Genomic DNA, 25,075 nt, shown 5'->3' on the forward strand with positions numbered 1-25,075 from the left:
CGCTGAAGATGCCCAATCTGGTCACAATTGTAGCATCGGACAACGTTCAAAGCTACAGCATTTTCTCCAGTAGCAACAGCAGTAGGGGCGTTAGAACTCCGTTCTTTGCTCCCCTTGTCCTTGACTTCCAGGGCGGCAAGTCTGTCATGTTCATTCAACACGACGGCAAAGACCCTCTCCGAAGTTAATTCATTCGCTGGGAGGGACCCCAGCTGACTGGCAACTGTTTTGTAAGTCCGATTCAGGCTGTTGATCACCATGAAGCAAAACACTTCCTCCTGCAGACGGAAATTGCGTTCCACCATCTGTTGACGCAGAAATTTCATTTCCGTCAGGTGCGCTTGAACATCTCCATCAGGCGCAAGCCTCAGGTTGGTCAGCTTCTCAAAATACAGCAACGCTGAAGAACCTGCATCTCTCTGATGTGTCCGTCTCAGCGTGTCCCAAACATCTTTCGCGTGGACTAAATCTTGTATGTGGATCAACTGCGAATCTGACACGCACAGAATTATGGCAGTTCTGGCCTTCACATCCTGTGACTCCCAAGCACGCGTTGGTGCTGCTGGAATGGGGTTCTCAATCACCCCAAACAGTCTCTGATTCTGCAGCAGGGCCTTCATCTTAATAGACCAGGATGCATAATTGTCACTGGTCAGGAGGTCTGGAGTAGGCAGGCCTCCCCCCCTCTTGGCATCCATTTTGAGTCCTTGCACTGACTCTCAAACACAAGCCTCTAAAATCCAATAGCTGGCTTGTTTACACTCTGTGCACCTGGCAGCTCTCAACGCTGGCTGCGTTGGAATTTTCCAAGAGCTCTTCAGACTGTGTAGTCAAAACATTCCATTTTAACTTTCACTTCTCCTCTCTGAGGCATGGCCTTCATTGCTAGGCAACAGCATTCCTTTTCCTTGAACAGGAAACCACAGGAATGTTTGGAATGCGGTTTCTCTTTTGACTGGAGCTGTTTTGCCAGCCACTGCTCCCCGTGAAGCAGAGAATAACTCAGTCTGCGTTCACTCTTTTAAGCCCGAAAATCTCATACCTGGGCTCCGTTGCTTGGCTTTCAGATTCTTCTGGTCAGCTTCTGGCTGCAGAGAATCAGCCTTCTCACCTCAGGCTTCCATGGAGGCCACTTCTTGATGCAGAGGTCGATGAAAACAGCAACCGGCGTCTGCTACCACTGTTGGAATTCTCTGCCCGTCTTGAGGTATGTGCCTATCTGTTCGGGCACCGGCTGAATTCCTTAGACCTCCCTCCGGCGACTCCCGGCAGGATAAAACATACGCGAGGTCCGTTCCGGCGATTTTCCTCAGGCTGTGAGGAAAACACACCAACTGCTCCTCTCTCCCCTTTGGTGTCCCCAGGGAGGGGAAAGAAGCAGACAGAAATCTATTTACATCTTTTATTCCTGTCTTTTACTTCAGTACAGAGAAAACATGTCTGCACTCATCAGCAGTTAGAATAAACTCATCGCATGTACCTCCAGCACAGGTCATATGACAAACCCACTTAGCTAACATCCGGTGCTCAGTACAGAATGGACTGCCCCTTTGTTCCCATGGCAACAGTCACAAACTTCCTGTTTGGCTTTCCAGCCACAAGCAGCAGTCTTGGCTGCTATAGCCTTTGCTTGCTGCCGCATTGCTGCTTTAGAATAACAAATTTATGCGGGAAAACAAAGAAATTGAGGATACAACAAAAAAGTCGCAAAGGAGAGAAACTATTTGAATGTACGGCATGTGGAAAGAGTTTTAGCATAAGCGGAGCACTTAGAATACACCAACGAACTCACACAGGGGAGAAACCATTTGAATGTATTGAATGTGGAAAGAGCTTCAGTCGAAATGATACACTTAGAATACACCAACGAACTCATACAGGGGAGAAACCATTTAAATGTGTTGAATGTGGAAAGAGTTTCAGCCAAAGTGCAGCACTTAGAATACACCAACGAACTCACACAGGGGAGAAACCATTTAAATGTGTTGAATGTGGAAAGAGTTTCAGCCAAAGTGCAGCACTTAGAATACACCAACGAACTCACACAGGGGAGAAACCATTTAAATGTATTGAATGCGGAAAGAGCTTCAGTACAAGTGGGAAACTTAGAAGACACCAACAAAGTCACACGAGGGAGAAACCATTTCAATGTATGGAATGTGGAAAGCGCTTCAGTGATAGGGGATCACTTAGAATACACCAACGAACTCACACAGGGGAGAAACCATTTAAATGTGTGGAGTGTGGTAAGAGCTTCAGTGATAGTGGAAATCTTAGAATACACCAAAGAATTCACACAGGGGAGAAACCATTTGAATGTTTTGAGTGTGGAAAGAGCTACAGTCAAAATGAAGCACTTAGAATACACCAACGAACTCACACAGGGGAAAAACCATTTCAATGTTTTGAGTGTGGAAAGAGCTTCAGTGGTAGTGGAGCACTTAAAATACACCAACGAACTCACACAGGGGAGAAACCATTTAAATGTATTGAATGTGGAAAGAGCTTCAGTACAAGTGGGAAACTTAGAAGACACCAACAAAGTCACACGAGGGAGAAACCATTTCAATGTATGGAATGTGGAATGAGCTTCAGTGATAGTGGAGCACTTAGAATACACCAACGAACTCACACAGGGGAGAAACCATTTAAATGTATGGAATGTGGAAAGAGCTTCAGTCGAAATGATACACTTTGAATACACCAACGAACTCATACAGGGGAGAAACCATTTAAATGTGTTGAATGTGGAAAGAGTTTCAGCAAAAGCGCAGCACTTAGAATACACCAACGAACTCACACAGGGGAGAAACCATTTGAATGTTTTGAGTGTGGAAAGAGCTTCAGTGATAGTGGATCATTTAGAATACACCAACGAACTCACACAGGGGAAAAACCATTTAAATGTATTGAATGTGGAAAGAGCTTCAGTGATAGTGGATCACTTAGAATACACCAACGAACTCACACAGGGGAGAAACCATTTAAATGTATTGAATGTGGAAAGAGCTTCAGTACAAGTGGGAAACTTAGAAGACACCAACAAAGTCACACGAGGCAGAAACCATTTCAATGTATGGAATGTGGAAAGAGCTTCAGTGATAGGGGATCACTTAGAATGCACCAACGAACTCACACAGGGGAAAAACCATATAAATGTATTGAATGTGGAAAGAGCTTCAGTGATAGGGGATCACTTAGAAGACACCAACGAACTCACACAGGGGAGAAACCATTTAAATGTATGGAATGTGGAAAGAGCTTCAGTACAAGTGGGAGCCTTAGAATACACCAACGAACTCATACAGGGGAGAAACCATTTAAATGTTTTGAATGTGGAAAGAGTTTCAGTGAAAGTGGGAAACTTAGAATACACCAACGAACTCATACAGGGGAGAAACCATGAAAATGTATTGAATGTGGAATATGGAGCACTTAGAAGACATCAATGAACTCACATGGGGAAAATCACAGATACTTTAATAAACCGTATAGGTGTTTTTTACGTTTCCTTCTATGCTTCCTTGCAATACTGATAAAATCAAACCACCCCAATGCTTTCAGCCCCAGAAGAGGAGCTCCCCTTGGTGTCAGGGGAGGGGTCCAAGGGAGCATCTGAAGCCCTGCCATTCCTTCTGTCCCTGGCCCCTTCCCCTCCTCTCTCTGCCATCCGAGGGCCACTCTTGACTCCACAGCAGGAGACTGGATCTGTCTGTGATGGTGAGATGTCCTGGCTGGTTGAAGGACCACTTCCTGTTTCCTGAAGCTCCATCCTGCCTTCTCATGCAAGGTGGAGTCATGAAGCAGGTGAAGACTGAGCACACCTACGGGTGGCGCGGGGGGGGTGGGATTCTGCTTAACCTTTCCCTGTCTGCTCCTTTTCTGGATCCAAATCCTCCTACAAAAAGGGGCAGTGTGACGGCACAATCAGTGTTATGGAGCTGCACTGAAAATCATTGCTTTGTGACCGTAAGAGACCCTTCTCAAAAAAACAAGCATCAAGAGAATTTAAGCTATAGAATTTAAAACAAACAGATAATTACAAAAAAAGAAAGCAGTCTGGTGCCACATTGCGTAGGAGTTACTTTAACACACTCTGCATGGGGCTGCCTTTAAAAAGAGCTCAGAAACTTTAATGGCTCAAAGAGCTGCACACACTTTGCTGACCAGGGCTGGCTATAAGCAGCATAGGACTCCCATATTAGAACAGCTCCGTCTGCCTAATCGTCTGTTTCTGGACACAATCAATGTGTCCACAAGAAGAGGAAGATAGATTTGGAGTGCCGCATTTTCAAAAAAGATGGACACACGACTATTTCTTTGTGGAGCTGAAAGGCATGCCCGTGTGCCTCATTTGTGGTGAGGCCCTCTCCGTCCTGAAGAAGGCCAACCTGCAGAGGCACCACAGGACGAAGCACATCCAGTACAAGGGAGTTCCAAGGGCAGCTGCGCCTGGAGGTCAAGGCGCTGAAAACAGACCTGTTGGGTAACCTGTGGCCCCTCCAGATGATGTGATATTGCAACTCACATCTTCTTTAGCCGTTGGCCACGCTGGCTGGGGCTCATGGGAGCTGGAGTCCAAGGATCTAGGTCCACAAATGCCGGGGACATTTCAAATCCCTCCTCAGTCGTGAAGCCGTTTGGGCGACTTAAAGCTGGTCACCATCTTTATGCAAAACCTCCCTTGCAGGGTTGCTGTGTGCGTGAAAGCAATATATCTTGTGGTGGGCTTGATGAGGGGAGTGTGGAACAGAAATGTAATTCATAGGTAAGAAGACAGGAAATAGTTCTGAATCTGACTGAAAATAAAGGATTCTTTGTCTCCAAATTGCATATAGCAAGCACCTGTGTTGAACTCTAGCTGAAGTCTCAGCATCTGGTTCCTCAGCACTCTGCACTCTCTCTCTGGAAACCTCCAGCTGTCAGGTGACAGGAACCAGCCAAGGCCTCCCAGTTCAGAAACAGTCTGCCAAGAGCTGAGATTGGAAGTGGACAACCAAGGAAACTTAGGGAAGCATTTTCATTTCCATGCTTATGAATATTGAATTGAATCAATTCATCTGACGTGTTCAAAATAGTAGAGAAAATTTATGGTTGACACCACCTTGGGATAGTTTTGACAAGAATTCGGGGAACTAGGAATATTTTTAGTTCCATCTGGGTTGATGGATCAGCAAATAGCTAGAGAGGATTAAGGGGTGGGGGCGGGAATCAGGCCTTGTTTCTCATGTGACAGATAACTGATTCCACAGGTCTTAAATGTGACCATTTACGACACAAGATCTACCCACCAGGAAGAATCTGGAGGAAAAACTGTTCGATTATGTAGACCAAAAGATTATCATAATGGGGGACTTTAACGGTGTGGTGTCAATGGAGATGGACAGACTAAGAGCGGCTGGGCTCAGTAAGGAAGGAAAACTACCAAAGACATTTTTTACAATGGTAAAAAACTGCAATCTGATTGATATCTGGAGATTGAGACACCCACTCGAAAAACAATTTACATTTTATTCGGACCCGAACCAATCAATGTCGAGAATAGACCAAACATGGGTCTCAAATGAATTAACCCCGAGAATCAGACAAATAGAAATCCAACCGAGAACAATCTCAGACCATAGCCTAATAGAATTTGAGTTACAAGGATATGAAGAAAGAACTTTTAGATGGAGAATGAATGACTACCTCCTGGATGATAAAAAAATTGTGGAAAAAGCACAGAAGAATTTGATAGACTATTTTGTAAATAACTCCAATAAAGGTACTAAAATGAGTACAGTTTGGGACGCCAGCAAAGCGGTTATGAGAGGATTTTTTATTCAACAAAATGCGATCAAGAATAAAAATAGAGAAAAAGGGAAGAAAGAAATTTTAAGACAATTAATGGACAATGAGCAGAAATTAGTTAAGAAGCCGAATAATGTGAAAGTCAAGCAGAATATAAAGGCCTTACAAGCTCAATTTGCGATGATAATTAGCAGAGAAGTGGAATGGAATATAAAGAAATTGAGACAAAGGAATTTCGAATTGGCTAATAAATCAGGAAAATTGCTGGCATGGCAGATCAAAAAGAGGAAGGAACAGAATGCTATTAATAAAATCGTCGTGGAGGGACAAGAGATAGACAACCCAAAAGGCATCAGAAAAGGATTTACGGATTTCTACAGACATCTATATAAAAGAACAGAAAAGAACAACATGAGGAAGATAGAAAGATATCTGAAAGAAAAAAAGGTGCAGAAGATCCCAACAGAAAAAAAAGAAAGGCTGAATGCCCCAATAGAAATTAGTGAAATAAAAGAAGTTATAAAAGAACTTAAAAGAGGGAAGGCCCCGGGGCCAGATGGATTTACAGCACGTTATTACAAAGAAAAGAAATCCAACCGAGAACAATCTCAGACCATAGCCTAATAGAATTTGAGTTACAAGGATATGAGTTACAAGGATATGAAGAAAGAAGTTATGGACAATATTCTTAAGAAGAAAGAAATCCCTGAAACTGTTGGGGATAAGCAGTGTCCAGTGCACAGCGGAATGATGAAGAGTACGTGCCAACATGCTCTATATTACTTTATTTACACTTCAAAGCTGGTAAGTTACAGAAAAACATTTTCCCTCTGCCGGAGCAGAGAAAGCGTCATCTCTCCTCTAAAGCACGGAGAGAATTACACTGAACTGCAAAGAACAGTGAAAAAACAGGAAACCAGTGTATACGTCACATCCAGTCTCCCTTCCCGTGAGAAAACCCAACAGTACAGACTGTGGAATGTAAACATTGTCTTGTGACAAGCTCTTCCGCTGCTCAGTGAGGGAAGCAGAAACCAACATCCTCCCCCTTTCTGTGAACATCACTGGGCAGCGTGTTCGTACAATATCAGTACAAACCCAACTTCTGCACATAGGTACAGTGTTGATCCCTTGATACAATCTTGGACAATACATCAGCAGGAATTTCATTACCTGGCATATAGGACACCGTTACGAGTCCCTTCTGGATACGTTCCCTAGCATGTTGCACCTTCAATTGCAAGTGCTTCATGCTTTGCTTACAACCTTCAGAATTCAGCAAAGCCAAACACGCTTTGTTGTCCTGGTAAACCTGGATTGGACATTTGACAGGAATTTTCATATCTTTGCACAATTGTAACAACCATTCACAATCCTTAAGTGAATAAGACAGTGCATTCAGTTCAGCTTCACAAGTACTTAAGCTAACTGTTGTTTGCTTCTTGCATGACCAATCAAATAGACCCTGATTGTACTTATAGCAAACTCCAGACGTACTTTTCCTGTCTGTAGTGTTACTTCCAAAACTTGCATCTGCAAAAATCTCAGGACCACCAGACTTCTGATTGTTAAATCTCAGTCTGTAATGCATAGTGCCTTTTAAATACCGCGCTATGCGTTTCAGAGCTTTCCAATCCTTAACAGTAGGATTGTTGACTTGTCTGCTTAGCAAATTACAGCTAACAGCAATGTCTGGTCTTGAACATCTGGCAATGAAGTTTAGCTTGCCTAGCACACTTCTGTACAGTGTAGTGTCAGAAAATGCTTCTTCAGTGTCATCTACCTGATAACCTGTTGTCATCGGTGTGTCTACAGGGTTGGCATCCATCAGGTTTAGTTTGCTTTAACACATCAGCAATTTTCTGTGACTGGTGTACTAGAATGTTACCATCTTGATCTCTCTCTATTTCCAGAGATAGGTAGTTGTTTACCTCACCAAGATCTTTCATGTCAAAGTGCTCTTTCAGTTGAGCTAGGGCGTTATTGTACATTGTGACATCCTTCCAAAAGAATAAAAGATCATCAACATAAAACAAACAATACAGTTTCTTTTGCCCCTCCTCTTTGACAAATACACATGGATCAGATTTCCCTCGCTGAAAACCTAGAGAAAACAGTACTTCAGTGAGTTTTGTGTGCCAACACCGTGCACTTTGTTTGAGACCATAAAGGGACTTTTTCAGAGCACAAACAAATCCCTGTTTTACCTGTACGCCATCAGGTGGAAGCATATAAAGTGATTCATCTAGAGATCCGTACAGAAAAGCTGTATTAATATCATGGTGACTAATGTGTAGATTTTCCTCTGCAGCTAGCTTGAGCATAAGCCTAATGCTTTCATACCTCACTGTGGGTGAGTAGGTCTCGTGATAGTCTTCACCTGCTCCCTGTGCAAAACCTCTGGCTACCAATCTGGCTTTGTGTCTGACTATCTTGCCATTTTGATCTGTCTTCGCTTTGAAGACCCATTTGCTTCCAAGCAATTTCATTCCTGGAACTACTGGAACTAGGTCCCATGTTTTGTTCCTTTCCAAGGAATCAAGCTCAGCCTTCATGGCATTTAACCATGGCTCAGCTTCCTTTGAATCCAAACCCTGGATTTCTTGGAAACTTGAAGGTTCAAAAACCTTCTTGGTGCTTTTAACAGCTGTTACTGCTATCGTAGCAAACTCATCAGCAAATCTCTTTGGAGGTCTGCCTTTTGTGGCTCTCTGTGACCTACGAATTAGCCTTAGGTCTTCAACACTCTCTTCTTCCTTCTTAGGAGAAAAGCGACCTATTGTGAACAATGGTTCCTCCAATTCTTGATCAGAGCTTTCAGAGGGTCGCATAGAGGCTTTCGCACTCTTGAAATCCTCTGAATCACCCGATTCAGTTTCAGATTCAGACTCAGAACCTTCATCAGTGGGTGTGGGTTGTTGTGATTGCTTTTGACTATCCTCAGTCTCATCACCGTCATCAGGATAACATTGGAAAATACCCACATTCTCCCCCCACTTTGCATTGTACTCAACACTTCTTGTGAGATTAATTTCCTTAGAGTCAGTCATCATTATTCTGTAAGATCCTTTCTGATAACCTAGAAAGATACCATGCAAACCACGCTTGTCTAACTTGGAGTTTTGTGGTGAACGAACCCACATGTCAGAACCAAATATTTTCATGTGTTTGATGTATGGCTTCTTGCCAAACATCTTCTCATAGGGGGTACAACCAATCGCTGAAGATAACCTGCGATTATAACTGTAAGTGAAACATGAGAGAGCTTCGGCCCAATAACTCTCTGGAAGATTTGCATCATGCAGCAAGGTTTTTAACCCTTGAAGCAATGTCTGATTTGCCCGTTCCGCAAGTCCATTCTGCCATGGCGAGCGAGGACTAGACAAATCGTGTTGAATTCCTTTCTCAGCCAGAAAAGCTTCAAACTGCTGAGAAGTGAATTCTCCCCCGCGGTCACTGCAAAAGGTCTTTATCTTCTTACCATGCACATTTTCCAACCAAGCACAGAATTCCTTGAACCTAGGAAAAGCCTCTGATTTCTGCTTGAGATTATACACAAAAATATATCTAGAAAATGCATCAAGGAGAACCATGAAGTACCTATTTCCACCCAAAGAGGGCGCTAGTGGTCCAACCAAATCAGCATGAACAACCTGGTATGGTTCTGTAGCTTGCCTACTAGACACCTTACCTTTCGCAGCCATTTTCACCTTGTTTGCTGCGCATGCCTTGCACTTCATGTGGTACCTGCAGGGTTTAATAGTCATACCTTCAACCAAGGCAGGCATTTTAGATACTGCCTCAAAATGCAAATGACCAAATTTTCGATGAAAATCATGAATACATTCTGCATGCAAACTTTTGTTAGAACCTGCAATGCAACAAGTGTCATCCTGCACAACATCATCATAATACAAAACAAACAAACGATCAACATATTCAGCATGCAATACATAATCATTTTTCTTTGTGATGATGCACTTCTTGTTCTTGAAGGACACATCAATGTTCCGCTCATTCAGCTGTCCAACGCTAAGCAGATTATGTTTCGCATCCGGCACGTAAAGCACATTCTGTATCGATAAGTCCAAACTGTGAAGAACAACAGTTCCGTAGCCTTTACTGGGAATAGTGTGGTCATCCGCCTGGTGAATCGCACCTTCCTGCGGTGTAAAAGACACAAACAGTCTCTTATCGTTGCACATGTGGTGCGTTGCAGCCGAATCAATAACGAAGAAAGATCTAGACGTCTTCTGGACCTCTGCAACCTTTGGAGTGAAGCGTGAGACCATTGCCTTGTGCTGCGTTGTCCTGGACACCGGACCTTTGCCTTTGCTCTGGCCTTTTCCACGCGATGAGCTTCCACTGAGCTGCTCTGTCTTGGCCCTGGGATATTTGCATTCCCTCTTCATATGGCCTAGACATCCACACGAGTAGCATTTCACTGCCTTCAAAGCTTTGGCGCCATCTGGTGGTTCCACTGCACTATGGGATGACGACTGTGAAGTCTCCCCCTTGTTGATGCAGCTAGCACCCCGGCGATTTGCTTCATTCTGAATCATGGCAGTATCACAGGCTACTGTGAGTTGAGCATTTGGCTGATCAGTGGTATCAAATTCCCCACTTGCCTCATCCAGCCTTGTGCAGCTAGCCATTATGACTCTGGCACTAGCCTTCTGCGTCATCTCTGCTGCTTTAAATCAAGCTGCTTCTGTGTACAGCTGCTACAATCCAAAAGCAAAGTCAAAACAGCCTCTGCTTGTGAGCCTGTGCCGCTCTGCTTAACTGCTTTGCTTATCTGCAGCTGCTTCATACCGCATTCCAAAGGCAAGTTCAAAAGTGAAAGTTCTCAAGTGCTTTCTCTATGCTGCCTTTATTTTGCTGCGTCACATTTCTGCAGCTGCTTTGCTCCAAGAGCACTTTTAAAAAGTTACTTTCGATTTCCCCCAGCATAGGAAATCTTACTCTTTTAGCCTTTTGCCTGTGAGCCACGGCAAAACCGGCTATAAAAGTTCAAAGTCCAGCCATAAAGCCATTAATTAGAAGCTGGCAGGCAGCCCGGAGCTGTAGCACATACCTCATCATTCATCTTGACGCGCAGAGCAGATACCATGCGATCCGTCCCTCTGCATTCCGATCCTTTGCTCCTTTGTTCCTTTGCCAGGAGCCCGACTTCTGGAGTCCATTCTCAAAACACTGCGTTTTTCTGGGCCCGGAACCAAATGTTGGGGATAAGCAGTGTCCAGTGCACAGCGGAATGATGAAGAGTACGTGCCAACATGCTCTATATTACTTTATTTACACTTCAAAGCTGCTAAGTTACAGAAAAACATTTTCCCTCTGCCGGAGCAGAGAAAGCGTCATCTCTCCTCTAAAGCACGGAGAGAATTACACTGAACTGCAAAGAACAGTGAAAAAACAGGAAACCAGTGTATACGTCACATCCAGTCTCCCTTCCCGTGAGAAAACCCAACAGTACAGACTGTGGAATGTAAACATTGTCTTGTGACAAGCTCTTCCACTGCTCAGTGAGGGAAGCAGAAACCAACAGAAACATGGAAGGAAGCGTTTATTACTTTTATTCCAAAACAAGATTCGGATTTGACGCAAGTTAAGAACTACAGGCCAATATCATTGCTAAATACAGACTATAAAATCTTTGCGAGTATTTTGGCGAGGAGAATTAAAACAATACTACAGGAAGTTATTCATAAAGATCAAGCAGGTTTCCTGCCTGGCAGACAGATGAAAGACAATATAAGGAATATAATTAACATTTTGGAGTATTTGACTGCCAGGAATGAGAAACAAGCAATGTTAATATTTGTGGACGCAGAAAAGGCCTTTGACAATATATCATGGGACTTTATGCTGAGAAATCTTGAATTTATGGAGGTGGGGAAGGAATTTTTCAATGGAATAAAAGCAATCTATACTGAACAAAGAGCTAAGTTAATAGTAAACAATGTGATTACGGAAGAAATAGGGATAAGCAAAGGTACGCGGCAGGGATGTCCACTTTCGCCACTGTTATTCATCATGGTCCTAGAAGTCTTTCTAAATACTATAAGAGAAAATAAAGAAATAAAAGGGGTAGAACTGGGCCGGAATGAATACAAGGTTAAAGCCTTTGCTGATGATCTGGTTTTAATGGTGGAAGAACCTCTAGAGAGCACTAAAAACATTTTGGAAGAGGTGGAGAGATTCGGTCAAGTAGCAGGTTTTAAACTAAATAAGAGAAAGACTAAAATAATTGCTAAGAACATGGATCAAGGAACGATTGAGATAATGCAACAGCAAATAGGAATAGAAATAGTGAAGAAGGTGAAATATCTTGGTATATGGTTAACCCCAAAGAACATTGACTTATATCAGAATAATTATATACCAGTGTGGAATGGAATAAAGAAAGATCTGGAGGTGTGGGGACGAATGAAACTATCGATGTGGGGAAGGATTTCAACAATAAAGATGAGCGTTCTGCCAAAATTATTGTTTTTGTTTCAAACAATTCCAGTAATCAGAGGGACGGCTATTTTCAAGGAATGGCAAAGATCAATTTCAAGGTATATTTGGCAGGGTAAGAAGCCTAGAATTCAATTTAAATTACTAACAGACGCGAAAGAAAGAGGAGGCTTCGCCCTGCCAGACCTGAAATTATATTATGAAGCAGCATGTCTCTGCTGGTTGAAGGAATGGATAAAATTAGATAACACAGAGTTGCTAGACTTAGAAGGATTTGACAACAGATTTGGGTGGCACGCATATATATGGTCTGGAAAGAAGAAAGGTTATATAGGTTTTGAGAACCACATTTTCCGAAGATCGTTGAAAGAAGTGTGGGATAGGTGTAAAAACCTACTCGAGCCAAAAACTCCACACTGGTTGTCCCCACTAGAGGTTATGAGCGTTAAAAAAGTCAACATGAGAAAAAATTGGATTACATACGGAGAGTTAATTGTAAAAGAAGGGGGGAGATGGAAAATGAAACCTTATGAAGAGGTAAAAGAACATGTACATGACTGGTTGCATTATTTACAAATAAATGAAATGTTTAAGAAAGATTTTAAGGAATATGGATATGCGGAGAAAGAGTCAAAATTTCAAAAGGAGATATTAAACAATGATCTTAAGATATTATCTAAAATGTATAAAATCCTGCTAGAATGGTACACAAAAGATGAGGAAGTTAAATCGGTTATGATAAAATGGGCCAAAGATTTCGGATATAATATACAAATGGATGATTGGATTAAATTATGGAATGAAAATATGAAATTTACTGCATGTATAGCATTAAAAGAGAATATAATGAAAATGATGTATAGATGGTATATTACACCGGTGAAACTTGCAAAAATGTATAAAACATGTAAAAAATGTTGGAAATGTAAAGAAAAGGATGGTACTTTCTACCATATGTGGTGGGAATGTAAAAAAGTGAAGAGCTTCTGGGAGTTGGTGTATAATGAACTGAAAAAAATGTTGAAATATACATTTGTTAAGAAACCAGAGGCTTTTCTTTTAGGAATTATAGGAAATGAGATAAATAGAAAGGATTGTAAACTTTTCCAATATGCAGTAACAGCAGCGAGAATATTACTGGCCCAGAACTGGAAACAAGAACAAGTACCAACAATAGAGGAGTGGAGAAAAAAGTTGATGGATTATGCAGAACTGGACAAATTGACAGGGAAGATCAGATATCTACGAGATCAAAAGTTTATCGAGGGCTGGAGAAAGCTGGTGGACTATTGGGAAGATATAAGTGATAGGGAAATAACGTTAGTGGCATTTAAAGAAGCTCTGTAAAAATCAAAGAGATATTGTAAAAAAGAAAAACAGTTTTTAAAAGGTTTTTTGAAAGGCAATAGTGAAGTTAAGAACTGCGTATCTAAAAATCAAATTCTGATTGTCAGAGAGGCTGAGGGAAGTCCAAAATTGGAAAATTTGTTAAAGCTGAAAATGTGTTATGTCATATATTTTTTTATTGTGGAAATTAATAAAAATTATTAAAAAAAAAAAAACATCTACCCACCAGGGAAGAATGGCAGATGAAGGTGATGGACTATATGGAACTGGCGGAAATGGCTGGCAGGAACCAAGACCAGGGAGTAGAGTCGGTGGAAGAAGATTGGAAGAAATTTAAAGACTATTTACAGAAACATTGTAAAATTAATGAATGTTAGAAAGATATTGGAATGAACTTATGTGGTTTTAGCAGAAATGTTATAAAGGATTAGGAAAAAATAGACTGTTAATTGGTGAAACGAGGGAAAGTAAAGTTATATCATATTAAGATAAATTACAAGACAAAAATTGTAAAAGATGGAAAGGATTTGCTGAAATAGTTAACTGAACTAGAATACAAAAAAGGGAGGTGTGAGGAGGTCAAGAAAACAAGCTAACGAATGATAAGTTATAGGAAGATTCGATATGTAATTTTTTTAATGGACTTTATTTTTCTGTTTTTGTATTTTGTATTTTTTTATTTTCTTATTATGATGTGTTGTTTTTGATGTTGTATAATATGATGTTATTATTTTTTCTTTTTGTAACCTTTAAAACCTTAATAAATATTATTAAAAATAAATAAATAAATGTGACCATTTGCTGCCTCCCAAAATTATGCTTAAGCCTTTCCCCTCCCCCCCAAAAAAACAACAACAACTCAAACATGGTAGCTGGTCTTGTCAAACGGGCCAATATAAGGTTCATTTGGCAAGTTTGTTGTTGTTTAGTCGTTTATTTGTGTCCGACTCTTCATGACCCCATGGACCAGAGCACCCCAGGCATTCCTGTCTTCTACTGCCTCCCGCAGCTTGGTCAAACTCATGTTCGTAGCTTTGAGGACACTGTCCAACCATCTCGTCCTCTGTCGTCTCCTTCTCCGTGTGCCCTCCATCTTTCCCAACATCAGGGGGTTCTTTTCCAGGGAGCCTTCTCTTCCCATGAGGTCGGCAAAGTATTGAAACCTCAGCTTCAGTATGTGTCCTTCCAGTGAGCACTCAGGGCTGATCTCCTTCAGAATGGATAGGTTTGATCTTCTTGCAGTCCATGGGACTATCAAGAGTCTCCTCCAGCACCATAATTCTTTTTTTAAAATAAATAATATTTATTAAAGTTTCAAAGAATTACAAAAAGAAAAAGAAAACAGAAACAAACAAAGTACAGAAAAATAAAAACAATTAAAAACAAATCAATCTTTACATGTCTTTCATTTACTTGTTTCCCTGACCTCCTCACACCTCCCTTTTTTGTATTCTAGTTCAATTGGTTACTTCAGCAAATCCTTTCCATTTTTGCTTTTATCTTAAAGATTTATCTTAATATATTGTAACTACATTCTCACCTATTCATGATCTAATTTTACCTAATTCTATAACATTACTGCTAAAGCCGCATAACTTCATTCCAGCATCCTTCTAACATTCCTTAATTTTACAATGTTTCTGTAGAAACATTTCTTTAAATTTCTTCCAATCTTCTTCTGCCGACTCTTCTCCCTGGTCTCGGATTCTGCCAGTCATTTCCGCCAGTTCCATGTATTCCATCACCTTCATCTGCCGTTCTTCCCGGGTGGGTAGATCTTGTGTCTTCCAATACTTTGCAATAAGTATTCTTGCTGCTGTTGTAGCATACATAAAAAAATTTCTATCCTTCTTTAACACCAACTGGCCGACCATGCCCAGGAGAAAGGCCTCTGGTTTCTTCAGAAAGGTATATTTAAATACCTTTTTCATTTCATTATAGATCATCTCCCAGAAAGCCTTAATCCTTGGGCACGTCCACCAAAGGTGAAAGAATGTACCTTCAGTCTCTTTACATTTCCAACATTTATTGTCAGGCAAATGATATATTTTTGCGAGCTTGACTGGTGTCATGTACCACCTGTATATCATTTTCATAATATTCTCTCTTAAGGCATTACATGCCGTGAACTTCATACCTGTGGTCCATAACTGTTCCCAGTCAGCCAGCATAATGTTGTGTCCCACATCTTGTGCCCATTTAATCATAGCAGATTTCACCGTTTCATCCTGAGTGTTCCATTTCAACAGCAAGTTATACATTCTTGACAGAGTCTTAGTTTGGGGGTCTAACAGTTCTGTTTCCAATTTTGATTTTTCCACCTGGAAGCCAATCTTCTTGTCCAAATTGTATACCTCCATTATTTGATAATAATGAAGCCAATTTCGCACTTTGTTTTTTAGTTTTTCATAGCTCTGCAATTTTAATTTATCTCCCTCTTGTTCCAAAATTTCCCAATATTTCGGCCATTTGGCCTCCATATTGAGCTTTTTCTGAGCCTTCGCTTCCATTGGTGACAACCACCTTGGTGTTTTATTTTCAAATAAGTCCTTATATCTTATCCAGACATTAATTGCTTTCCTGACAATATGGTTTTTAAACGCTTTATGTGCTTTGACCTTATCATACCACAAATATGCATGCCACCCAAATACATTATTGAAACCTCCTAAATCCAAAATGTCTGAGTTTTCAAGAAGCAACCATTCTTTCAGCCAGCAAAAAGCAGCTGATTCATAGTAAAGTTTAATGTCTGGCAGGGCAAATCCACCTCTTTCTTTTGCATCAGTCAGTATTTTAAATTTTATTCTGGGCTTCTTGCCCTGCCAGACAAATCTAGAAATATCTCTCTGCCACTTCTTGGCAATACATTCATTTTTATCACAGCAATACGGCCTAGCAATGAAAGCTTCAGATTTGACCATATTTCTAAATCCTTTTTCACTTCCGTCCAGCATTTTTCATAATTATCTTTGAATAAATTCACATTCTTGGCAGTCATATTAACCCCCAGGTATTTCACTCTCTTAACCAATGTTAAACCTATCTCCTTCTGAAACCTCTCCCTCTCAGTCACTGTTAGATTTTTCTCTAAGACCTTAGTTTTTAACTTACTCAACTTGAATTCTGCAACCTGACCAAATTCTTGAATCAGTTCCAATACTCTTTTAGTACTAGATTCTGGCTCCTGTAATGTCAATACTAGATCACCAGCAAATGCTTTCAATTTGTACTGTTTGGCTCCGACTTGTATACCGTTAACCAATTGGTCCCTTCTAATCATATTTAAGAGAACCTCCAGGACCGATATAAAAAGCAATAGGGAAATTGGGAACCTTGTCGTGTTCCCTCCAGCACCATAATTCAAAAGCATCAATTCTCCATCGATCAGCCTTCTTTATGGTCCGGCTCTCACTTGCATACCTCACTACTGGGAAAACCATAGCTTTAACTATATGGACCTTTGTTGGCAAGGTGATGTCTCTGCTTTTTAAGATGCTGTCTAGGTTTGTCATTGCTTTTCTCCCAAGAAGCAGGCGCTTTTTAATTTCGTGACTGCTGTCACCATCTGCAGTGATCATGGAGCCCAAGACAGTAAAATCTCTCACTGCCTCCATTTCTTCCTCTTCTATTTGCCAGGAGGTGATGGGACCAGTGGCCATCATCTTCGGTTTTTTGATGTTGAGCTTCAGACCATAACCAAAAATGTTGTAATTGCAGACTCCTGTATACAGCGGAAGGATGAGCAGTACATGCCACATGCTTAACTTTACTTTATTTACACTTCAATGCTGAGAGATTACAAGCAGGCATCTTGCCTCTGCGAGAGCAGAGAAGCAACTCCCTTCTCCTCGGAAACAAAGAACTCCGAGAGAACTGTGAAAAACAGGAAACCAGTGTACGTCACATCCAGTCTCCTATTCCCGTGGGAAACCCAACAGCACATTGACTGTGGAATGCAAAACATTGTCCCGTGACAAGCACTTCGCTGCACAGCGAAGGAAGTAGAAACCAACATCCTCCCCCTTTCTGTGAACATCACTGGGCAGCGTGTTCGTACAATATCAGTACAAACCCAACTTCTGTACATAGGTACAGTGTTGATCCCTTGACACAATCCTGGACAATACATCATCAGGAATTTCATTACCTGGCATATAGGACACTGTTACGAGTCCCTTCTGTATACTTTCCCTAGCATGTTGCAATTTCAGTTGCAAGTGCTTCGTGCTTTGCTTACAACCTTCAGAATTCAGCAAAGCCAAACATGCTTTGTTGTCCTGGTAAACCTGGATTGGACATTTGACAGGAATTTTCATGTCTTTGCACAATTGTAACAACCATTCACAATCCTTAAGTGAATAAGACAGTGCATTCAGTTCAACTTCACAAGTACTTAAGCTAATTGTTGTTTGCTTCTTGCATGACCAATCAAATAGACCCTGATTGTACATGTAGCAAGCTCCAGACGTACTTTTCCTGTCTGTAGTGTCACTTCCAAAACTTGCATCTGCAAATATCTCAAGACCACCAGACTTCTGATTGTTAAATCTCAGTCTGTAATGCATAGTGCCTTTTAAATACCGCGCTATACGTTTCAGAGCTTTCCAATCCTTAACACTAGGATTGTTGACTTGTCTGCTTAGCAAATTACAGCTAACAGCAATGTCAGGTCTTAAACATCTGGCAATGAAGTTTAGCTTGCCTAGCACACTTCTGTACAGTGTAGTGTCAGAAAATGCTTCTTCAGTGTCTTCTACCTGATAACCTGTTGTCGTTGGTGTGTCTACAGGGTTAGCATCCATCAGGTTTAGTTTGCTTAACACATCAGCAATTTTCCGTGACTGGTGTACTAGAATGTTACCATTTTGATCTCTCTCTATTTCCAGAGATAGGTAGTTGTTTACCTCACCAAGATCTTTCATGTCAAAGTGCTCTTTCAGTTGAGCTAGGGCGTTATTGTACATTGTGACATCTTTCCAAAAGAATAAAATATCATCAACATAAAACAAACAATACAGTTTCTTTTGCCCCTCCTCTTTGACAAATACACATGGATCAGCTTTCCCTTGCTGAAAACCTAGAGAAAACAATACTTCAGTGAGTTTTGTGTGCCAACACCGTGCACTTTGTTTGAGACCATAAAGGGACTTCTTCAGAGCACAAACAAATCCCTGTTTTACCTGTACGCCATCAGGTGGAAGCATATAAAGTGATTCACCTAGAGATCCGTACAAAAACGCTGTATTCACATCGTGGTGACTAACGTGTAGATTCTCCTCTGCAGCTAGCTTGAGCATAAGCCTAATGCTCTGATACCTCACTGTGGGTGAGTAGGTCTCGTGATAGTCTTCACCTGGTACCTATGCAAAACCTCTGGCTACCAATCTGGCTTTGTGTCTGACTATCTTGCCATTTTGATCTGTCTTCGCTTTGAAGACCCATTTGCTTCCAAGCAGTTTCATTCCTGGAACTACTGGAACAAGCTCCCATGTTTTGTTTCTTTCTAAGGAATCAAGCTCAGCCTTCATGGCATTTAACCATGGCTCAGCTTCCTTTGAATCCAAATCCTGGATTTCTTGGAAACTTGAAGGTTCAAATACCTTCTTGGAGCTTTTAACAGCTGCTATTGCTGTCTTAGCAAACCCATCAGCAAATCTCTTTGGAGGTCTGCCTTTTGTGGCTCTTTGTGACCTGCAAATTAGCCTTAAGTCCTCAACACTTTCCTCTTCCTTCTTAGGAGAAAAGTGGCCTATTGTGAACAATGGTTCTTCCAATTCTTGATCCGAGCTTTCAGAGGGTCGCATAGAGGCTTTCGCACTCTTGAAATCCTCTGAATCATCCAATTCAGTTTCAGACTCAGAATCAGAACCTGCATCAGTGGGTGTGGGTTGTTGCGGCTGCTTTTGCTGTTGACTATCCTCAGTCTCATCACTGTCATCAGGATAACATTGGAAAATTCCCACATTCTCCCCCCACTTGGCATTGTACTCAACACTTCTTGTGAGCTTAATTGTCTTAGAGTCAGACATCATTATTCTGTAAGAACCTTTCTGATAACCTAGAAAGATACCATGCAATCCACGCTTGTCTAACTTGGAGCTTTGTGGTGAGTGAACCCACATGTCAGAACCAAAAATTTTCATGTGTTTGATGTATGGTTTCTTGCCAAACATCTTCTCATAGGGGGTACAACCAATCGCTGAAGATAACCTGCGATTTTAACTGTAAACAAAACACGAGAGAGCTTCGGCCCAATAACTCTCTGGAAGATTGGCATCATGCAGCAAGGTTTTTAACCCTTGAAGCAATGTCTGATTTGCCCTCTTGCAAAGTCCATTCTGCCATGGCGAGCGAAGACTAGACAAATCGTGTTGAATTCCTTTCTCAGTCAGAAAAGCTTCAAACTGCTGAGAAGTGAATTCCCCCCGCGATCAGTGAAAAGAGTCTTTATCTTCTTACCATGCACATTTTCCAACCAAGCACAGAATTCCTTGAACCTAGGAAAAGCCTCTGATTTCTGCTTGAGATTGTACAAATATACCTGGAAAATGCATCAATGAGAACCATGAAGTACCTATTTCCACCCAAAGAGGGCGATAGTGGACCAACCAAATCAGCATGAACAACCTGGTATGGTTCTGTAGCTTGCCTACTAGACACCTTACCTTTTGCAGCCATTTTCACCTTGTTTGCTGCGCATGCTTTGCACTTCATGTGGTACCTGCAGGGTTTAATAGTCATACCTTCAACCAAGGCAGGCATTTTAGATACTGCCTCAAAATGCAAATGACCAAATTTCCGGTGAAAATCGTGAATACATCCTGCATGCAAACTTTTGTTAGAACCTGCAATGCAACAAGTTTCATCCTGCACAACATCATCATAATACAAAACAAACAAACGATCAACATATTCAGCATGCAATACATAATCGTTTTTCTTTGTGATGGTGCATTTCTTGTTCTTGAAGGAAACGTCAATTTTCCGTTCATTCAGCTGCGCAACACTGAGTAGATTGTGTTTGGCATCTGGTACGTAAAGCACATCTTGTATCGATAAGTCCAAACTGTGAAGAACAACAGTTCCGTAGCCTTGACTGGGGATCGTGTGGCCATCCGCCTGGTGAATCGCACCTTCCTGCGGTGTAAAAGACACGAACAGTCGCTTATCGTTGCACATGTGGTGGGTCGCTGCTGAATCAACAACGAAGAAAGATCTAGACGTCTTCTGGACCTTTGCAACTTTTGGAGTGAAGCGTGAGACCATTGCCTTGTGCTGCGTTGTCCTGGACACTGGACCTTTGCCTTTGCTCTGGCCTTTTCCACGTGATGAGCTTTCGCTGCGCTGCTCTGTCTTGGCCCTGGGATATCTGCATTCCCTCTTCATATGGCCTAGACGTCCACATGAGTAGCATTTCACTGCCTTCAAAGCTTTGGCGCCATCTGGTGGTTCCACTGCACTCTGGGATGACGTCTGTGAAGACTCCCCCTTACCCATGCAGCTAGCACCCCAGCGGTCTGCTTCATTCAGAATCACGGCAGTAACATAGTCTACTGTGAGCTGAGCAGTTGGCTGAACAGCAATCTGAGTGGCAACAGACTCCCAACTTGGACCCAAAGAATGTAGTATCATGAAGGAATACACAGCCTCTGGAAAGGTGAGTCCTCTCTGTTGCAGCTCATGTCTCAGATTCTGCATCTCCATCAGATGTGCACGCACATCTCCACCTTCAGCAAGAGCCATACCATGCAGCCTGGTATAGTAGAACATAGTGGACCCAGCTTCTGTCCTCAAGTGAGCCTCTCTCAAAGCATCCCAAATTTCTCTGGCTGAGGTCTTATCACGCAACAGACAGAGCTCTTCTGGGGATACTATCAATGTAAGAGTTCCCCTCGCTTTGGAATCCATAGCTTTCCATTCATCTGTAATTGGAGCTGGGGGGTTGTCTGAAATAACTTTAAATAGACCCTCTTTCTGCAGAATTGCCCCTGCATACAGAACCCAGTCCGTATAGTTTTTCTTATTGAGTTTAGGAATCCCAAAAGCATCAGCCAGCCTTACATTTGCCATTTCTGCTGCTTTAAATCAAGCTGTGTCTGTGTTCTGCAGCTGCTTTATTAGAAAAGCACTTTTAAAAGGTACTTTCGGTTTCCAGCCTCCCCCAAGCCTGTGAGCTTGTGCTTTAGAGCCTTTGCCTGTGCCGTGGCAAACGGCCTTAAAAGTTCAAAGTCCAGCCTCAAAGCCATTAATTAGGAGCTGGCAGGCTGCCCGGAGCATGAGCACATACCTCTCATCAATCATCTTGACGCAGAGAAGATAACATCCGATCCGTTTCTCTGTTGACCCGACTTCTGGAGTCCATCCGTCAGTTTGACTGCATTTTTCTGGGCCCCGAACCATAACCAAAAATGTTGTAATTGCAGACTCCTGTACACAGCGGAAGGATGAGCAGTACATGCCACATGCTTAACTTTACTTTATTTACACTTCAATGCTGAGAGATTACAAGCAGGCATCTTGCCTCTGCGAGAGCAGAGAAGCAACTCCCTTCTCCTCGGAAACAAAGAACTCCAAGAGAACTGTGAAAAACAGGAAACCAGTGTACGTCACATCCAGTCTCCTATTCCCGTGAGAAACCCAACAGCACATTGACTGTGGAATGCAAAACATTGTCCCGTGACAAGCACTTCGCTGCACAGTGAAGGAAGCAGAAACCAACAATTTTGCGGTCTCCTCTTTCACCCTCATTAAGAGGTTAATTCCTCCTCGCTTTCTGCCATCAAGGTTGTGTCGTCTGCATATCTGAGGTTGTTGATATTTCTTCCGGCAATCTTAATTCTGGTTTGGGATTCATCCACTCCAGCCTTTCGCATGTTGAATTCCGCATATAAGTTAAATAAGCGGGGAGCAATATACAGCATTGTTGTAAAGGTAAAGTAAAGGTACCCCTGCCCGTACGGGCCAGTCTTGCCAGACTCTAGGGTTGTGCGCTCATCTCACTCTATAGGAGCCAGCGCTGTCCGCAGACACTTCCGGGTCACGTGGCCAGCGTGACAAGCTGCATCTGGCAAGCCAGCGTAGCACACGGAACTGTTGGGATACTGCCAGGGAGATAAAGTCCATCTGAGCCCCCATGCCGGCTGCCGGACGATCCATCGACCTCCCGTAGATTCAGTATCAGCAATTAGCGACACGAAGCCTAAGAAATAGCTTGCCACATTCTTGGGCTGGTGCACACTCTGTCAGCAGAATTCACACAGCAAAAGTTGCACTCAGGAGAGTATCATTTAGAATGTTTATTCAGCGTTGGTCAGAACAAAGAACAAACATGACTGCTAGTGTGTTCTGGCGCAGAGAGAGAAAACGAAAGCAATAGCAAACATCAACATCCTGTAAAAGGAAATGTGCAGACTCTGTGACTCACAAGCCTGCTCTCTCTTAAGGTGGAACGGAAATATCCTAACATCCTCCCCCTTTCCGTGTAACCTGTAGTACCTGTGGTTCAACCCAATTGCAACCTCTGTACGTAAACCTTAAGTTGTTCTCTGTTAACAACCTTAGACAACAGATCAGCAGGAATTTCATTTCCTGCCATGTAGGACACCTGAATCAGTCCTTTCTGAATACACTCTCTTGCACGATGTAGCTTAATCTGCAAGTACTTGGTTCTTTGCTTGCAACTCTCTGAGTTCAGCAAAGCCAAACAGGATCTATTGTCTTGATACACTTGTATAGGACATTTCACAGTAACCCCAATGTCCTTAAACAGTTGCATCAACCATTCACAATCCATGAGTGAAAATGACAAAGCATTGAGTTCTGCTTCACAGGAACTTAGGCTCACTGTCGTCTGCTTTTTGCACAGCCAGTCAAACAGACAGTGGTTGTACATGTAGCACACTCCAGAAGTGCTTGTACCATCCGTGGTGTCACTTCCAAAACTTGCATCTGCAAAGATTTCAAGACCTCCAGTCTTCTGACTGGTGAACCTCAGCCTGTAGTGCATAGTCCCTTTCAAATAGCGGGCTATGCGCTTCAGAGCTTTCCAATCCTGAACAGTAAAATATTTAGCATGTCTGCTAAGCAGGTTAGTGCTTACAGCAATGTCAGGTCTTGAGCTGTTACAGATAGGTAGCCGTGTAGGTCTGCCATAGTCAAAACAAAAAAAAAAATTCCTTCCAGTAGCACCTTAAAGACCAACTAAGTTAGTTCTTGGTATGAGCTTTCGTGTGCATGCATGTGTGTATGTGAAGAAGTGTGCATGCACACGAAAGCTCATACCAAGAACTAACTTAGTTGGTCTTTAAGGTGCTACTGGAAGGTCTTGAGCATCTAGCAATGAAATTCAACTTGCCTAGAATGCATCTGTACAGCGTAGTGTCAGAAAACGCTTCAGCAGTACCATCTACCTGGTAACCTGTCACCATCGGTGTGTCTGCTGGGTTTGCATCAACCAAATTCAACCTGGTTAATACATCAGCAATTTTATGTGTCTGGTGTACCAGAAAATTACCTGTTTGGTCCCCCTCCACCTGCAGAGAAAGATAGTTGGATACCTCACCAAGATCCTTCATGTCAAAGTGCTCCTTCAGTTGAGCTAGGGTGCTTTGGTAAAAAGCCTGATTTTTCCAAAACATCAAAAGATCATCAACAAAACATAAACAATACAGTTTGTTTTGCCCCTCCTCCTTGATAAACACACATGGATCAGCTTTGCCCTGGTGAAAACCTAGAGAAAGCAATGTCTCAGTGAGTTTTGTGTTCCAACATCTGGCACTCTGCTTGAGACCATATAAGGATTTCCGCAGTTTACAGACCTTTCCCTTCTGTATCTGCATTCCATCAGGTGGAAGCATGTACAGCTGCTCCTCCAAAATCCCATACAAAAAAGCTGTATTAATGTCATGATGGGAAACATGCAGTTTCTCCTCTGCAGCTATCTTGAGCATCAGCCGAATGCTCTCATATTTGACGGTGGGGGAGTAGGTCTCGTGGTAATCCTGTCCTGGTACCTGTGAAAAACCTCTGGCAACCAATCTGGCTTTGTGTCTGACAACCTCGCCATTCTGATCTGTCTTGGCCTTGAAGACCCATTTGCTGCCAACCAGTCTCATTCCTGGGACTACCGGTACCAATTCCCAAGTTTGGTTCCTATTCAAGGAATCAACTTCAGCCTTCATGGCATTTAGCCAAGGCTCAGCATCTTTAGAGGTTAACTCCTGAACCTCTTTGAAGCTTGAAGGTTCCCACACCTTCTCTGAGCTACTAAGAACAGCAGTTGCCGTCTTAGCAAACTCATCAGCAAATCTCTTTGGAGGTCTGCCTTTGGTCGCCCTTTCAGACCTGCGAACTAGACGTAAGTCTTCTGGATTCATCTCCTCCTTCTTAGGAGAAAAGTGACCAATGGTGAACAGCGGTTCTTCCAGTTCGTTGTCAGACGCATCAGATGGTCTGACTGAGGCCTTTGCGC

At 42.2% G+C, this 25,075-nt stretch overlaps 2 protein-coding genes across 2 annotated transcripts in view; both read left to right on the plus strand.

Annotated features, from left to right (window-relative positions):
• LOC309364594 (uncharacterized protein) overlaps positions 1-25,075 on the plus strand; it is a 60,736-nt gene that overhangs the window by 6,627 nt on the left and 29,034 nt on the right. The window lies entirely within an intron of this gene.
• Positions 4,338-25,075, plus strand: part of LOC309363229 (uncharacterized protein) — a gene marked incomplete at its 5' end in the record, with an annotated part of 97,125 nt that continues 76,387 nt past the window's right edge. Inside the window, one exon of the mRNA XM_081899335.1 lies at positions 4,338-4,486. Coding sequence (XP_081755461.1) covers positions 4,338-4,486 — 149 coding nt within the window. The remainder of the gene's footprint in view (positions 4,487-25,075) is intronic.

The sequence above is a fragment of the Podarcis melisellensis genome (genome assembly GCF_964234715.1).
Source record: "Podarcis melisellensis genome assembly, chromosome: 2".
In the NCBI taxonomy this organism is placed as follows: domain Eukaryota; kingdom Metazoa; phylum Chordata; class Lepidosauria; order Squamata; family Lacertidae; genus Podarcis; species Podarcis melisellensis.